The sequence below is a fragment of the Drosophila obscura genome, unplaced genomic scaffold (genome assembly GCF_018151105.1).
Source record: "Drosophila obscura isolate BZ-5 IFL unplaced genomic scaffold, ASM1815110v1 contig_4, whole genome shotgun sequence".
In the NCBI taxonomy this organism is placed as follows: Eukaryota; Metazoa; Arthropoda; class Insecta; order Diptera; family Drosophilidae; genus Drosophila; species Drosophila obscura.
Window position 1 is genome coordinate 1,115,020 of NW_024542828.1, and position 16,964 is coordinate 1,131,983.

The 16,964-nt window shown below is 45.8% G+C and overlaps 4 protein-coding genes across 6 annotated transcripts; 2 read left to right on the forward strand and 2 right to left on the reverse strand.

The window, feature by feature from the left end:
• Positions 1–2,571: 2,571 nt before the first annotated feature.
• Positions 2,572–12,716, reverse strand: LOC111068275 (egl nine homolog 1). 2 transcript variants are annotated; one of them, XM_022357649.2, is made up of 5 exons: positions 11,549–12,716; positions 4,143–4,428; positions 3,995–4,075; positions 3,786–3,925; positions 2,572–3,718 (listed from the first exon to the last, which is right to left on the reverse strand). In XM_022357649.2, the coding sequence occupies exons 1-5, from the start codon at positions 12,076–12,078 to the stop codon at positions 3,265–3,267; spliced, it is 1,491 nt and encodes a 496-aa protein (XP_022213341.1). In that variant the 5' UTR covers positions 12,079–12,716; the 3' UTR covers positions 2,572–3,264. The 2 variants fall into 2 exon arrangements, with proteins under 2 accessions (XP_022213341.1, XP_022213342.1); XM_022357650.2 differs by lacking the exon at positions 11,549–12,716 and adding an exon at positions 5,611–5,809.
• LOC111068278 (probable mitochondrial import inner membrane translocase subunit Tim17 4) lies at positions 10,717–11,535 on the forward strand. Its single transcript, XM_022357653.2, has one exon. It carries the CDS (start codon positions 10,775–10,777, stop codon positions 11,384–11,386), a length of 612 nt encoding a protein of 203 aa, XP_022213345.2. The 5' UTR covers positions 10,717–10,774; the 3' UTR covers positions 11,387–11,535.
• On the forward strand, positions 12,255–13,798 carry LOC111068276 (enolase-phosphatase E1). The gene is made up of 3 exons (XM_022357651.2): positions 12,255–13,241; positions 13,298–13,554; positions 13,612–13,798. The coding sequence occupies exons 1-3, from the start codon at positions 12,889–12,891 to the stop codon at positions 13,752–13,754; spliced, it is 753 nt and encodes a 250-aa protein (XP_022213343.2). The 5' UTR covers positions 12,255–12,888; the 3' UTR covers positions 13,755–13,798.
• LOC111068274 lies at positions 13,410–16,226 on the reverse strand. 2 transcript variants are annotated; one of them, XM_022357648.2, is made up of 4 exons: positions 15,757–16,226; positions 15,434–15,666; positions 14,320–15,367; positions 13,410–14,254 (listed from the first exon to the last, which is right to left on the reverse strand). In XM_022357648.2, exons 2-4 carry the CDS (start codon positions 15,663–15,665, stop codon positions 13,828–13,830), a joined length of 1,707 nt encoding a protein of 568 aa, XP_022213340.2. In that variant the 5' UTR covers position 15,666; positions 15,757–16,226; the 3' UTR covers positions 13,410–13,827. The 2 variants fall into 2 exon arrangements, with proteins under 2 accessions (XP_022213340.2, XP_022213339.2); XM_022357647.2 differs by having other exon boundaries at positions 15,434–16,226.
• Positions 16,227–16,964: the final 738 nt, after the last annotated feature.

Consider the following 16,964-nt stretch of genomic DNA (forward strand, 5'->3'; position numbering starts at 1 on the left):
CGAACAAAGGAAGTGAGAGGCCGCCTGTCATTAAATATTACTCTTAAATGTATACCGAAGATTAGTTTCGTTGACCGAAAGTCAATTACATATATGTATTGATGTCTCTCACACACACACAAACACACCACACACAGAAGGAAAAATAGTAGGGGATTACATAACTGAGAAATATGCATATACATATGTATATACATATAGGATTATTCATTTCGGTAGCCTGTGGAGAAACTATGTTGTTGAATTCGTAGATATTTTTGTTGTGCGTTGAAAATTAAACAAAATGTAAAACCAAAAGCAAAGCGTAAGAGGAAAATATTTTTAAATTGTAACTTCTGTCAATTAAATTGTAGACTGGTGCATATACCAAATGAAAATGAAAATGAAATCTGTAAAACCAAAAAACAAATTATTAACATCATCGATGGATGTGTGCAGGATGATAGATACATATGTACATGTGTATGTATAGGGAGGATGGGTTCTGTTCTGTCCCATTGCAGTTTTTTGTTGTGCGTTCCAATTAAGTGCTTAGTATTTGTGTAATATATACAATATATCATAGCTAATTAGTGCGGCATTATCCCAGCCTAGTGTGCGAGTACTTTTCCCGCTCAGTGTCCAGTGCTTTGCCCGCCCCCAACCAGAGTTGAGTAGTTTGCAAAATAAAAGAGTTTCTAGTTGTTACGCACCGAATACAAAATTAATGAAAAATGTAACTCGCACAATTCGATGAGGCAGATTATTCAGGACACATATATAGAGATGCCAGATATACATACTACATATAAACAGATACAAATATATATATACCAATATTTTGGGAGCATTTGTTCCATTTGCAATTGTTAGTTGGCTTGCTTGAAAAGGAGCTGAAGGAAAGGACCTCCCATATCGATCTAACCCCACAGTTTCAGTATTCATTTTCAGCTTTATCGAGTGCAGAATATAGAACCGTACCGAAACGAACCGAACCAAACCGAAATTGTATAAAAATCCACTTAGAACAGAGCACAACTTTGTCAATGCCATGACGAACGGTACATAAAATATAGCTATAGAAGAATTTGACAAGCATAGAAGGGGCTATACAAGAGTTAAGATGGAGATACAAAGAGTTGAGATGGTAGTGGTGTTTATTTTTCTACCAACAGATTTGCAAGCAATGAAAATACATAGATGGAGTACTTACAGAGCAGAGAAGAGAAGCAAGGAGAAGAGAAGCATCAGCAATTAGTAGATCAGTCAGTCGTCAGCCGTGTGTGTATATACGAGATACATATATATTATATCTACCTACAACAATATACATATATATATTTTTGGAAAGCAAATCAAGTATCTAGATGAATTTTGGCCACGTCCAAGTACTAAGCATATTCGCAGTAACGAAACGCAGATACATATTAATGGATGTAAATGTTGAAAACAAAAAATGTGCTTTGGTTGTTTGTTTTTCGAATGGCAAATGGTCCATTCGTCGTTGTTCTTCGGTTATTCTAAATATTATATAGACAACAAAAACAGATTAAATCATGTGTGCAACTTGTATCGTATTATAATACTATTGGGCATTCCAGCAAAAAACCAAAAATGAAACACACGAACACATGATGTGCAGAGTGGCAGGAGAATATATATAAATATATATACTATACATATATGTAAATGTAAAGTCATTACGAAAATGAACAACTTTTTCTGAAAAATAAAGTGTATATTCAAATATCAAAAAGAACCGTATTATCTTTTTACACAATTTGGGAAACTTTATATCACGCAAGAGCTCGTTTGCGTGGCTAATTGGCAGGATTCGGTCCAACTCAGCGAAGGACCTACTTTCGCAGGATCATGAGGATACAGACTGTCGGGCAACGCAGGCCGATAATACCTACTACATCTAGAATTTATAGCATTTAATAATCTTCTGTACTCCAGGACAACTTGATCGGTGATCAGTGATGGATTTCTTACGATAGTTTTGTGGAACGGACATGATTGGTGATCATGATGCACAAATTCATCCATCATGATCAGCAGAAAAGGAGCGGAGCGTATAAATAGTACGATATCTTTCCTTGATACATAACACATTGCTGTTGGTTTATATCATTAGCAGACAAATCGATAAGAAACAGCAGAGTAAATCGAAAAGATGCTAATATAAATGATACGGCGCGATAGTGAGAAAGTCCCTCGCTTTCTTTTGTTCGTTTTCTTACGCCAGAATCTAAACGGCTCCTACAAAGATCGCTCTCCCGATATTTTGCTTTCGTTCTAAGCTTCACTTGCATTTGGGCTTGAGCCGTCTGCCCTTTCAATTATTCTTAATCTAATTCTCGAACGACTTGACACAGGCTTAAATTAGTTTTCAACTGACTTTGTCCTGAATAGGTTTATCACTTGAATAGACGCCTCGCGACCTTAGTATTGAACATAAACCCATTAATGGGTTAATTAAGTTCACAGACGGTCAACTTATTTTAGGTGATCATAAAATATCACATTTTCCAAAACATTAACTACCCACGGCAAAAATATAGGATAAAATTAATTAGAGACACGTTTGCATTTGCTCAGGCTTTCATTTAATAGAAAAATATACATACATATATGTACATATGTAGATATGCCATAAATATGGATAATTTATCTTCTAGAATATAACAAGAGAACAGATTTTGTTGTCGCCTAACGATATGAAAAAGATTTCTAACTACGAGTACTAGATGCATGAGAGTCGAGAGATTGAGTGTGTGAGTGTGTGGGGTGTGGGATGCCAGCAGAAATCACAGTTCATACAAACTACTGGCACAATTTTGAGATAGGATAAGATGAGCGTCGCGTCGCGTAGCGTTTCACTGCGATTGTTATTGTTGATGCACTGCTCTTTAGATATAATACTTTGGCAGCCAGAAAACTATGAAATGAGTCCCAATTTTGCTATTGCGAAATTTTGTAACGAATTAAAAAGATGCTAAATCGATCGACTCGATCGCTGACAAGGCAGTTAGCTAGGGATTAATGTGTGAGGCTTACTAAACGTACGACTTAGAGGCTACAACTAGAAGGCTTAACGACTAAAGGAGCTTTGATTCACTTTTACAAACTGGTCTTGACTCGAGTGGTCCTGAGCCGGACCCTCTTCCAGACTTGTGTACATAAATAGTTTTTAACTAGCTTTTTACAGAGTGTTTTGGAAATAATTTACACTTTTTGGTTGCCCTCCCTTCCCGCCGATTCCGCCACGCTTCTGGAGCTGTGTTACGTGCATATCTCGCTGCTGGCGGCGCAGGAATTGCTCGAGACATTCGCATTCAATGCCCCCGGGCCCGTAGACATACTGGCGGGCAGTACGGCTGCAGGTGCGGACGATGAGGATGAGGATGCTGCTGTCGCGGATGTAACTGCTGCGGCTACTGTGGCGGGTGGTGGTGGTGTAGTTGTGGAATCGGGCTCGGCCTGCTGTGCTTGGGACAGTGCATGTCCCTGGGACGTACTGCTGATGATGGCATTGTTTGTCCTGCTGTTCTCCAGCTTGGCCCGATTGAGCGCCTCCTCGCGCTCCTTAGCATCAAAGTACCAGACGGTGATGGCATAGCGGGTGCGATGGGCGGGCTGCACTTCGTGGGGGTTCCGTATGTCCGACCAGAAAAAGATCAGGCGGTCGAACTTGGGCTCAATGTCTGCCACAGTGGTTCCAGGCGTGGGTCGAATCCTACAACCAGTCAACGGATTACTCAATTGTCCAAATTCAAATGAGATAGAGAGCTCTATCAGCTTACCGCAATATTCCACCACTTTCTCTCGCATCCCAGTTGATATTCAGGTAGTAGATGGCTGTAATGACGCGACCGTCCTTGTTGGGATTATCTACATGCATGACGTAGTGTGTGCCCGATCCGGGATAGCACGCAACCATTGCCTGAAGAGGGACAACCAATGCGATTAGTTAATCTCTTTTGAGGATTCCACTCCCGCAGTAAATGCTTACCCTCGTGCGCTCCCTGATGTGATAGTTGCCCAGGATGCCATTGTCCTTCATTGTATTGACGCGATATACCACAGAATCAATCTGGTGAATATAGAAAGATATAAATTAGTAAGAGATCCTTTGATTTCAGAGCAGATCACACACTCACCTGATTGGTCAGATACCAGACGTTGCTGCAACCGGGCTCATTACCGCCGACCCACTTGATCTTATCCCCTCGAATCTTGTCGCCGCGCACTGCCGAGGATGGGGCATCGGGCTTCTGGTTGTGCACCAGCTGTCCGTCGTGGAAGGCGCCCGCATTGTACATGCTCCGCACTTCGTTGAGGATCTTCAGGCCTGTATCCATTCCCAGGAAGTCATCCACCACGGACAGGCCGTACTGGTTCATGTCGTTGATGATGTTCCGGCACAGATCCTCATAGCGTCGTTCGCTGTGGGAGGGAGGGAAGACAAAGAATAAAGAACAAAGAACATTGATGAGTATCCGAGGCAATTGCATTTAATTTCAAAGATATGTACATATGTATGTGTATATGGAAGATCTCTTACAAGGCCCTCTTTCTTTCTATCTATCGATAGATATATCTATAGATTCCTATCTGGGTGAGGTCACCTTGGGGGAAACCCCACCTTGCGGCATTCTACGGGTCTACTGTCTAGACCTGCCTCGATTGCATTTCCAATCTATTTATAGACCAAATACTGGGAACGGTTCACGCTTCGATATGCAAAAGTTTGATTGCATTTAAGCGTTATTTATTTGCTTTGGGAACAACTATAATAATGATATATGTACAATATACACAGTATTTTACGACTTTTTACGATGCCTCCATAAAACCAATATTTTCCTCACAAATCTCTCTGGCAGTCACGTAGGCCATCTATCCACCATTCAGATCGCCGCCAGAACGATTGCGAATTTCTGGAATCGCAAAACCTACATACAAACCTACATATATCGTAAAACAACACGAAAATAAATAAAATAAAGATGAAACATTTCACACAAGTAAAAACTGTCTGAAACCCGAAATAAATTAAAATTATTAAAACGTGTTGCACGGATGATCGAGACCACATATGCTACAAGTTTGTAAATAAATATCAAGTTTTTTGATACAAATTCCTAGATTAAGCAACAAGACAGAGAGAGAGAGAAACGGCATTGAAGATCACAAACAGAAGCCGTTAACCGGTTTCATTTTTGGCATTCATAACCGATGAAATCTGTTAATCAGTGCAAAACTTGAGGGAAGAAATCAGTTGGAGTATGCATTAATATGTACTGCACTCTTGAAATTATTTGCCAAACAATTGCTAAACATTTTAAGGGAAATGTACAAGAAAAGAAAATACTTCCGTATAAATATTGCCCCATAACCGTTGCATTCATTTATAAGCACTAAGAATGATTTAAGATTCCCATGAAGGATCTACAAGTAATTAATTTGCTATTTTTAATTTTAATTGCTATTCTACCCAAATCTGCTTTCTTTTGGGATCGCTTAATCTTCCTAATATAGGATCCTGAACATCATCTCCATATCTTTTCACTTGGAATCCCCAAAGAATTCCCATCACTGGTGTCATATGGTATCCATTTTAATTACCGCTTATCCAGGAGTTCCCGAAAGAATTGTTCCGCATTGGCAGGATGTGCCGAGTGCTTGAAAAAGTTCTGATAGTCCGTTGTGGTGGAGGTTATCATTTTGCGTGGATCACTCAGCGTAGCGTAGCTTTATTTTGATACTGTTCTGAATAACTTCTGTTAACACTAGCCCGATGAATGTTCTTTAACGGTAGATCGTTTATCTTAGCAGGAGTGGAGTTCTCTCTGAGCGACTTCTATAGCAACAATTTTCACGCACAAATGAAGAAAGTTTCCAACTGTTCGCGGGTTTTATGTGCCCTGAGAGAGTGGTGGCGGAGAGCGGCGCGCGTGTGTGAGAGAGAGAGAGGGAGAGCCGGTTTTATCGTATTGGTATAGGGCAACTAAGGCTAATACTTTTTGTTGGCCTTGGTTTGGTGTGAGTGCACAGGTATGAATAATTGCAGATTGCATTTGTTGCAGCCAGCTGTTGCTGTTGCTGTTATTGTTTTTGTGTTTCTGTATTTGCAGCTGTTTGTTTTTATTAACATTTGTTTCTGTCTTTCTTCCTTAGTCACGTTTGTTTATCGTTCTAGCTTCAGAATTCCATTAATTAACGCTAGCACGAACCGCTCTCGACGACGATTTTGGACGAATGCGGTGTGGCAGCAGCATTTACTGTTGCCCCCCGTTGGCTCAGGCGTAGGCGAGAGTGAGACACGAGTTTATAGTGCAGGTTGCCAAAGTATATTAATAGAGGGTGAGCCATGCCAGAAGGGCCTCTTGAGATTGTTGCCCAAGTATTGGGTATCATTGGTGTTTGAAATAAGTTTCGCCTTCTTCTCAATTTCTATCAGTTGTGATTGGCCCTTTACTAGATATTCAGAAAACCAAAACTCTAGCAGAATTTCTATATTTTTTTGGTGAGCAAACAAAAAGCGAAGAGAGGGAATGCCTCACCCCACATTCATATACCTTGGGCTTGGGGAGAGTATGAGCTGCGGAGCAGAATGATAGTGAGAGAAGGAGAGCTTTGGGGGCCTGGGAAACGCCACTAGAGTAAAGCGATAAGCTCGTCGAGTGTGAGTAAATAATTGACAAATGAAAACGGCGACCGCAGCAGCGGCAGCGGCAGCAGCAGCAGCAGATAACAAACTTTGGCATACAGGGGAATGAAACGGGGAAAATTGCTGATGCGAAATATGACAGTTGCCGGTCACGGCACCTCAGTTTTGTTTCGTTATCAAATCAGAGTATCAAATAAGTGACTGTTACGTCTGGGGCTTCCTTCCGTTTGCCCTTCAAGCGCTTGCAACGCCCACAGCAGAGACAGCAAACACACTCGAAACTGGAAGCAAATGCAAACCAACCCACAAAGCAAAGCAAACGCAAAAGGCAAAGCCAGAAAAAGACAAGCGCAACAATCGTCACGTAGCCCAGCGCACACCAACACATACACAGAGGCACGCAAGCGGTCACGAAAACTCACACGCACACGCGTTAGATACCCGACCGTTAGAGAGAGAGACGCCAAGGAGCAAAAGGGAGTGCAAGAGACACAGCTGAGCAGAGGGAAGGAACGAGCGGGAGGTAGATATTTAAATATGTTTGGCCAAGCAAAGCGAATATGCCAAAACATAAAGCTTCGAGAATAATACAACAAATAAATGAAGAATAGGAAGAGGATGGGGAAACATCATAAAACATGAGAATGAATGCTCTCTGCAAAATTAGGTCAACGGCCCAGTTCAAAGTCAGAGAGGAGAGCACACAGCGGAATGAGTGTACGGTACGCCCTCTCTATCTCGCTCTCTGCGTACATAGTGTGATGATCGATTTGTGAGCCCTTGAAGCCCTTTTCGGTTTTGGGATGTATTACGTGCGACAACTGGCGCGCTGGCACGTGTACCACACGCATGTCTACCTCCCACCCTCCCCAAAACCGGTTTCGGCGGGTGGCGGAAGGAAGAACAGCCGCCAGGGGTCGGGTGCGGGCGGGCGGCGCACACGCATACCATACGCACTGAGGCGACCTTGATGACGTGCGTCTGTCTACGTAGTACACCACTAACTGTTTTTGTTCCGTCTGGTGTTTGATTTGTTGTGGGAATGGGGTTGATGGTTCGAGATCTATGGAAACTTATCAATCCATGTATCTACTGTGTATATTATTGCCCGCAGCGTTTTAGATGGGATGTAAGCGTTTTAGATGTAAAGTGGGTTCACATGACAGGACCCATATGGAAATTAGTGAACCCATCCTAAGTCCAGGGATCTACAATGTACAGGTATAAAAGAGCAACTCGTATGGGAGTAGCAACTTATTTTACAGGTAAGTAAAACAGAAAACCATCTGCCCATTGCTATACGGAATACGCTAATTTCCGAATTCAAAACCTCTGTAATTCGAAGAGGAAAAATGTGCAAAGCAGATTTCCGCATGAATCCACAACGTATCCGTTTCTTTCTTAAGTTTCTTGCAAAATTCCGATAATACTATAGCCCGATACTTTGCCAGAATTTCCTGGAAATATGCTTAGTTTAAATAACTTGTTCCTCGGATCTCGGATCCCAAATATAAGTCCATGCATTCCCCCAAGTCATAATTTCAACTGAAAAATCTTTTATATCGTATATTATTTATAATCTATAAACAATTTCTATAAATTTCGCATATTACGATTAGTGGTTTGAGTAGTGCCATCTGTACAGCGTGTTCCGAAAGCTGTTCACTAAGTAAATGCAAAAATAGCTAAGCATTTAATGTACACACATACATATGTATTTACATATGTATGTACATGTGTATGTATGTATCTGTCAAAAGCGTTGCTAAACTAAACTTAATTAAAGAAAATAATGTGTTAACGATCGGTTACTCAGACTTTTCATTATGTCAAAGTCTAATTTACTGGCAGATGGTGATGGTAACTCGCAGAACTCATGGAAAGAGATTGCAAACGCCAATGGAAAGTGATGGATACAACCGGCTAAGAGAACCTTTATTAAAGCCTATAAAGATTATAATTAGTTTCCCCACTGAGGAAAGTCAGCACTCCACAATCTTTAATCCCTTTTAATTAGATCAAACCGACTATTCCGACAGAGACTTTGATGCGGTTTAAGTGGATCGCTGGTTAGCATGTTTTGCGCAATGCTTTGTTTATCTTGGCCCCACCCCACCCGAAAGAACCCCGAACCCGTTCCCAATCCCGGACCGGAATGTGCCAGACCCCGGTCGCTTGACAGGCGCACAGACGTGAGCAAAAGGCCCCCAGTCTCAGCATTTTGTTAACACATTAATAAACAATGTAGAATTTTGTGCAAACCCCCAATGAGATCATGTCACTGCCACTGCTAATTGTTTGATAAAGAAAAACATCAGTTGCTCGTCCCGATCCCGATCCTGATACCGCCATCAGCTGTGGGGAGCAGCAGCAGCAGCAGCAAGTAAACAAACAAAAATAAAAGCAAACGAGACGCAAATTGTACTACGATAAATGATAACAACATTTGAACGAAAGACTTGCGTACGCGCGGCACGTACGCAGAGTCGGAGGCGACCACCCAAGTGAATGGGCGGACGGTACGAAACGGAACGGACCACCCACTTAGGCACCCACTCGGTAAGCCCCGAACGATAACAACAAAAGGAACGAACGCGCAAAAGTATCGATGATTCAGCAACAAGCAACGTTTGCAAAAGAATCTCACAATACTCGCATAGACAGTGTGTGCAAAAACCATATTTATTGTGTCTGTTAATGCCGGTTCTATTCTGGTGTGTAAAATGAAAACAAATCTGAACAAAGCAACAGAGAAAGTGGTGGGCTACGGAGACCTACGCTGTAGATACCCTTACGAAGAACAACCATCATCATTCCAAGGTAGTTACAGATAATGTTGATAAAAAAAACAGCTGATTGTTAATCTTCAAGCTGTACAATATTCCTCCCAAATATCGGTAATTGTATCCTATATTCATCTAATAACCAAATGTGGGAAATTTGTGCAGCAAATCAGCCTCATTCGCATCATTCAATATTCAATGAATGCGAATAGAACAGGAATATTATAGTTATTGTTTTATTACATTTCTGACTGTTCATTGTCAGGAGGAGGCTGGTATTCAAAGAAAAAACCAGATGGGATATGGCTGTGCCATCGCAACTCAAACTCTATCCAAAAATGTAAGGACCAATTCAGTGAGGGTATTTCTAGGTGATTATAAACAATTTTTGGTACCGACAAACTGCGCAACAGAATAATTACAATGTCAGCGCTGTCAGGGGAAATGGGACTGCAGTCAGCAGCCGCAGCCGCAGCCTGCCTGCAGTTGTTATCGAATCGCGACGACTGAACCGCCATATGCATTCGATTCCCGGGCACGTAATGCGAAAGGTAAACACTCTTCCCGAAGGGGGGCTCTTCTCGTTCACCACTGCAACCCGGAGACAATCTAATCTCCCTCGAAGGGGCAACAGCACACATGTACACGGGGCAGGAGATTCATAAATTTCGAGTTCAAATAAAGAATGTTAAGTGGGTGGGGGGAATGCGAATATGGGGGATCGGATGGAGTCGCAGGGGAACATTCATCAGTCATCGCACGTAACGCTTATCGGTAATTGCCTCGATATGCAAGTGGGGAAGGAATGCACATGTTACGGTGCGAGGCGCGAGTCGCGGCGGCTACTAATCTGCCTTCGAACACACACACACACTTGAGCTTCGTGGCAAGATGATTTTGGTCAATTGCGAAAAAGTATTTCGAGTGTGCTTCAACTCGAGAAATGGATCTAATCAAAGGGAACAATAACTCGACTATCAGCCGTGCCAGATCCAACGAGCATATGTCAGATAAGTAGTGCAAATGAAAGTTTGGAAAAGTCAAAGTACTCCGGAATACAGAATATTGTTCTTTAAAGCTATATCTATATCATGAATGATATGCTCCAAAGGACTCTCCCTAGTTATACGAAAACACCCCTGTGTATAGGGCTGATCCAAACCGATTCGATCCAAACCGATTTTAAGCAAAGTAGCACAAGCTTCAAAATAATGTAAACCCCAAAAGCCATTCAAAAAATACACGTTATACGGTTAGGAAGCAAAAAATACAAACAGATCCACAGTAAAAAGAAGTCCCGATAGTGAGAAATTTCGATTTAGGAGCAGCCCAGAGGATGGAGTACACTCGTCAGCCCTGTCCCATACGGATTGTGGAGGACGCTGGCTGTGCCTTCATGATGGGCACCATTGGCGGGGCCCTGTTCCAGAGTATGAAGGGATTCAGGGATGCCCCCGCGGGATTGCTTCGCGGGATCTACGGCGGATTGGATTCCGTGAAGATGAAGACCCCCGCGATTTCCGGCAGCTTTGCCGTTTGGGGTGCCACCTTCAGCGCGGTGGACTGTGCGCTGGTCCACTACAGGCAGCGTGAGGACTCGTGGAACTCGATTGTGAGCGGCGCTGCCACGGGTGGCATTCTCGCCGCCCGCCAGGGAGTCCGGCAAATGGCAAACAGTGCATTAATCGGGTGTCTCGTGCTGGCGCTGATCGAGGGAGCCAGCTCAGCAGTGGCCACAATCTATGCATCCGAAGATCAGTCCATCGCTCCAGCAGAGGCCCCAGCCAAGCAGCGACCCCAGTGGGACGAGGCCCGGGACCAGAACGACCTCAAAATGGACTTGGAGTTTGAGCGAGTGCTGGACAAGTGTCGGTCGTACCAGGCTGGCCACATAGGTACTGCCCCCCACTCGTTGTCGGATCTGGTCAAGATGGCCAACGTTGTCTAGCTATCAAGTGAATCATCTATTCCTAGAGTCGTCTTCTATTTCTGGTCCAGTTGCATCCAAATTATGTTCATGTATCGGCGTTAGCCCTGTTCTGGATCCTCACTCTCTGTTGAATGTTTTTGGTGTGCATTAAACGGAGGTGCCATTTACTCTGTGACTCACCTGCCCGATCCCATGAAGCTGGCGTCTGCCAGTCCGATCTGATAGCTGGAGCTCTTCTCCCCACTGTGGTTGTGATGATGATGATGATGGTGCTGATGGCTCTGCCGCTGGCTGCCATCTCCCGATGGTTGTGTGCCACCCTGTCCCGGTTGCCCGAGGAGATTCAACAGATTATCCACCTCTGCCGGCCAGCTCTGGGCCTGGTGGGCCGGCGTCATCATTTGGGCCGTGGAGCAATTGGCGCCAGCGCCACTGCCCTCCAGTGTGGTGGCTGCCACGGCCTGCTGCAGCTGTTGCATCTGCTGCATCTTGTTGTTGTTCTTCTGGCGGGCCAACAGGCGACAGTCCTGCCGATGACTGGGCCAGTCCATGTGCTGGTGCGCCGCCGAGCAGTAGTAGATGGCCTTGCACTTGGCGCAGCGCAACAGCTGCTGGGTGGTGCCGCAAATGGAGCAGCGCGGCGTATCCATGTCGCGGTCGCGGTTGCGGTTCCTGTTCCCTGTGTCCTTGGCGCGTCCCCTGCTCATCATCAGAGCATTGCGGCGGCGGCGGCAATGGGCGCCGTCGACCGATTTTAACCTTGAGAGCGCGCTGCCCGCTGCGATTGCGACTGCGTTTTGTTGGTGGGTGTATTTGTACCTTCGCCCCCTCCACACACACACACACACACACAAGCACAAGCGCGGAGAAGCAAAATCACACACACAGATGGGGGAAAACACCCACACACGGAAACGGGGCTGCGTCTCAGATTATTGGCGATTTCAGCTGTTTCGTTTCCGACGAACGCTATCAATTATTTTGCAAAAATACGGCCGCGGCTCGTGTTAGCCAACTGTGCCCTGCACCATTTCACTCTTGGCCCCCTTTTTATGGGTATTTTAATCACGTAGGCCACCCCACCCGAATATATGCCAAATAAACTACAACAAAATAGCGCACAGCACACACAATGCAGCTGATGGTTGTGATTCTGCTTCTTATCGGCTTTTCTCTCTTTATTTGCGCTTTTCGCCAGCTCACTTTCACTCTCCGCGCTCTGGAAGGTGTAACCTTGACTTGCTTTATCGGTTTTTAGCGCAGATTATGCGAAAAATAGCGAAATTTAACAATTTTTTAGCCCACAAATTTATTTTTTACGAGCTAGCGATGGACATGGACCGATAGCCAACGATAGGCAGCAGCTTCAGCGATCGTACGATACGCTGGCACTGTGCAACACTACTTGCCGGCAACTAATCGATAGCAATAAATTTGCATGAATTGTCATCACTAATCAACAATAAACAGATGCTGTGACATTTTAATTTCTTTGAAATTTTTAATTAATTGGGATAGTAATGCCGTCGACAGAGCGTGTTGCCAAGGTGGTACTGGTGGACATAGAAGGAACCACCACATCCATCGGCTTTGTGCACGACATTCTCTTTCCCTACGCCAAGAATAATGTAGAAAAGTTCCTCGAAGACTCCTGGGACAGCAGTGTCGAGATCAAAGAGATTGTCCGACAGCTGCAACAGGTTCCACAATTTGCGGAATACACCTTGCGTGTTCCTCCAACGGATGTGGATGTGCAGGTAATCACAGGCTTTGTGCGTTATCTGATTGACAAAGATCTGAAGGTGACGGCGCTGAAAGCGCTCCAGGGCCTAATCTGGCAGCAGGGCTATGAAAGCGGCGAACTCATGGGACAGTAAATCTTAGATAACCACTGCCCGATAAACCAATTATGAGTGCACCCTTTCGCAGCGTCTTCACGGACGTGCCTGGTGCCTTTGCGGCTTGGCGTGAGGCGGGCCTGCGGATTGCCGTCTACTCCAGCGGCAGTGTGGCCGCCCAGAAGCTAATCTTCAAGCACAGCGTTGTGGGGGACCTGCTGACCCATCTCAGTGCACACTTTGACACCCACGTGGGCCACAAACAGGAGACGCAATCGTATGCAAACATCGCCAAGACTTTGGGGGAAGATCCGCGTCACATTCTCTTCCTCACGGATACTCCTGGAGGTAGGTGGTGGATAGCTGCTGCAATATTTGCATCCAATAATGCTTTGTCCCATGCAGAAGCTGCCGCTGCTCGATCCGCTGGGCTACAGACCATAGTGCTCCAGCGTCCAGGCAACGCTCCCCTCACCGATGACCAGAAGAGCAGACACGAGCTTATTGCAGACTTCTCCTCCCTCCACACCTTGCAACTGCCCGAATAAAGAGCTGGCGATGGGATCATCCAAAAAATGCATTCATGTATTGTGACTAGGTGCTTCGGAATTAAGTGATTCTCTAGAGGAAGGCGCGGTCCACGCTGCACAAATCATCGCCGCTGTCGTGGCTGGGTGTCTCCGTCTCCTGGTCCCTATGCCGCCGGGCGGAGCGCTTGCTGCGCTGCGACTGGCGCGAACAGGACTTCTCCGATCCGTAGATCTTCCGCAGCTGCTGCAACTTGGCGTCCGCCTCGCCGGCCGGGCAGCTGGACTTCTTTCTGCGCTGCTTGCTGCTCTCGCACGTGTGTCGCCTGCCCTCGCTCTGGCACGTGTGGCTCAGCTTGCCCACCTCCGGCCCCCAGAACGTGGGTCCCTCCAGCAGCAGGGGGGCCGACTTGACCCGCTGCCGCATCATGGTCATGTGCAGATCGTACTGCCGCTCCTGCAGGGCCTGCTCCGCCTTTCGCGTGGCCAGTCGGATGGACAGCAATGCTTTGTGTGATTCACTGAGGGACATACAAGAAAAGGGTTAAACGAGCCTTGAGATCCTCGTGGGACCCTATATACTCACTTGAGCGACAGGGACTTCCAGGCGGGCGTCTTGCGAACCTCCCAATCGAACTGGGGCCTGGGATCGTGGTAGGTGCAGTTGTTCTTCAGCTCCTTGACCTTCTTCCGGGACACTTCGGCACGCAGAGTGGCTGCCAGATTGGGACGCGCCACCGGATGCAGGGGGGACACGCTGGGCGTCCGCTTTGGCACATCCTCCTCCAGCTCGAAGATTCTTAAAGGCGGCCGGGCGGAGGTGTCCTCCGATTTTGGTTGCATCGCTGTAGTCTTTGGCTTCCGTCCCCTGCCACGACGACCGCGTCCTCGCCCAGAGACGGACGCACTGCTGCTGCGCTTGGAAGACACGGATGGCGACTCTACCTGAATCTTGGGCAGCTCCTCGTCCTCAGCCTTCTGTAGGAAGTACTTGCTCAGCTTTGGCTGGCCAGCCTTGGGTGCTGTGAGACTCGCGTGCGGCGGAATCCCACCCAGATCGTTGACGCTGAAGCATCGGCGCAGCATCTCCCGGCGACACTTGGCTCGCTCAGCCGTGTGGCCACCAGGCGGACCCGTTGGATGCGGCTTGTGTGCCGTCTGTGTGCCACTGCTGCTGGTGGTCTTCGGCCGCTTGAATTCCTCTTCAAAGCTCTTCAGGGAACGCTTGAAGTCGGCCACCTCCACGGCGTAGTCCTCCTTGAAGCTTCTCAAGCGACTCAGATCCCTCAGGCACTTGTCGTACTCCTCGCTCAGGCCACTGGAGCCGGGAGTGATGACTACTGCGGCCGTGGAGCAGCGAATGGCATGGCCGCTATGTGGTGTAGCTCTCAGTGGTGTGGACGTGGCTGGCACTGAGGCGGGAGCTGGATCCAGCACCAGCGGAGGTCTCTTCTTTTTCCCCTTGCCCGCGCGTTTCTTTGACTTTCCCAAGGAGCTGCTGCTGGCACTGGCACAACGCTCCGCAGGCGCCTGCACGGCCCCTGGCTGGGCTCTTAGCTCACGGCTGGTGCTGCGCAGGCTCTCCAGCGTCGAGTAGAACTCCTCCTGGTGCATGTGCTTCACATCACAGTAGTCTGGAAGAGGACTCGCGAGTTAAGTCACCACAAATGGGACCCGACCCTCTCAGAACCACCACTCACCAGGTATACTGTCGTAGAACTTGGCCAGAGATCGGATCCCCGTCTGGGTGGTCCATCCAGGTGTCTCCGCCTCCATAGAGGCAGTGCTTTTGGCACGTCCCGTCCTGCCCGCCTGCTTCTTGCCCAGACAGAGCTTCGGACGATTGTAGACCGGAGCCGGGCAGTTGTTGCACGGATCTATGGGCACTTTGAGACAGGAATTAAGATACGCTCGACCCGAGTGCGTGCTCATGCTGGAGGACGGAATGTGTGAAAAATAGTGGCAAAGGCGCTTTATCAATATTGTGGAACGACCGTTTGGTGGCATTGTTGCCAGCGGTTACCTCCGTGGCGTTTGTTTTTGTGCATTTCCGTTTTGGGCGATCCATTCGCCAGGTCACGCACAGTCGGGACGCACAGTCTACGCAGTCGCCAGAGTGGCCTTAGTTGTTCCACTTAATGTTAAAGCTATATTTTATATCCATTTACTTCACATAAGTTTTGAGTTATTTTCAAATTATTATTCAACTTTGAAATTCCCGCCCAGCGAGTCTATCGATATCATCAAGTAAAAATTGTGCCCTTTTTGTAGTAGTTTAACGTGATCATAATCAATTCCTCTATAAAATTTTTATCAGCAATATAAGTATTTGAGAAACAACTTAATTTTTGTCTGAGCTCATAACTGCGTTTGGTCCTGGTTACGGTATTTACGGTATATTTCAAACATGAGACGGTATATTTCTGAGGGTGAGATGGTCACGATGGCTGGCTGGGATCCAAATAGCCCCAAGTTTCGGTTCGAGTTTCGGTTCAAGTTTCAGCACTGTTTTGGAGCAGTTTGTAAAACGATTGATAGTTGAGCCATCGATAGTTTTGAATGTTTTGAAAAAAAAAACAATCGATACTATCGTGATAGTATCGGGCTCAAATAATTATTAATTATTAATTTTTTTGTTGTTGATTTTTACTGGTTACTAATTTCAGCAACATGGGGGTGCAACTTTGGCACGGAATGAGCAACAATCTGCCGGGGTCGCTGCGCCCCAAGTATTAACGATTTTGCAGCTCGCGGGTACCAATATGGCCGGGTAAGACCACGATAGGAACAGAAAAACATAATTAATGTTTCAATGGAGCTTGGAACAACAAATTTAACATCAATTAAAGGAAATTATTATATACAAAAGTCCATACGTATAGAACAAACTTGGTTGACCAGCAACACTGACGACACATTTAGTCAACATTTACGTTTTATGCTTTGGCCGTTTTTGTTTGAGCCTTATTATGTAAACAATCCAATGACAAAGAGTTCTGAAAACAAGCCGATCCTGAACAAAATTTATGTACAGCTGTGTTCAATGAAATAGGAGTGCCGCACCCCACTACTTTCAAAACTCTTTTTGAGATATTTCTTGTCCTTCAAATTGAACAAGTGATATCATTACGAAAAGCTTGGAATGTTAGCATTAGAAACTCGAAGAAACCCCGTTACATTTTCGTTCCATCTTCTTGTTTTTCATGATTTTGGACAACAACCCATTTTATC

What these genes read in the sequence shown, in the direction of transcription:
- LOC111068278 (XM_022357653.2), top strand. Translation starts at nt 10,775, where the DNA reads ATGGAGTACACTCGTCAGCCCTGTCCCATACGGATTGTGGAGGACGCT.
- LOC111068275 (XM_022357649.2), bottom strand. Translation starts at nt 12,078, where the DNA reads ATGATGAGCAGGGGACGCGCCAAGGACACAGGGAACAGGAACCGCAAC. An exon ending in AGCTTCATGGGATCGGGCAG is followed by an intron (nt 4,429 to 11,548) that starts GTGAGTCACAGA and finishes TCCCTCCCACAG; the next exon opens with CGAACGACGCTATGAGGATC. An exon ending in TCTGGTATCTGACCAATCAG is followed by an intron (nt 4,076 to 4,142) that starts GTGAGTGTGTGA and finishes TATATTCACCAG; the next exon opens with ATTGATTCTGTGGTATATCG.
- LOC111068276 (XM_022357651.2), top strand. Translation starts at nt 12,889, where the DNA reads ATGCCGTCGACAGAGCGTGTTGCCAAGGTGGTACTGGTGGACATAGAA. An exon ending in AGCGGCGAACTCATGGGACA is followed by an intron (nt 13,242 to 13,297) that starts GTAAATCTTAGA and finishes ACCCTTTCGCAG; the next exon opens with CGTCTTCACGGACGTGCCTG. An exon ending in CCTCACGGATACTCCTGGAG is followed by an intron (nt 13,555 to 13,611) that starts GTAGGTGGTGGA and finishes TGTCCCATGCAG; the next exon opens with AAGCTGCCGCTGCTCGATCC.
- LOC111068274 (XM_022357647.2), bottom strand. Translation starts at nt 15,740, where the DNA reads ATGCCACCAAACGGTCGTTCCACAATATTGATAAAGCGCCTTTGCCAC. An exon ending in GTTCTACGACAGTATACCTG is followed by an intron (nt 15,368 to 15,433) that starts GTGAGTGGTGGT and finishes GTCCTCTTCCAG; the next exon opens with ACTACTGTGATGTGAAGCAC. An exon ending in TGGAAGTCCCTGTCGCTCAA is followed by an intron (nt 14,255 to 14,319) that starts GTGAGTATATAG and finishes TATGTCCCTCAG; the next exon opens with TGAATCACACAAAGCATTGC.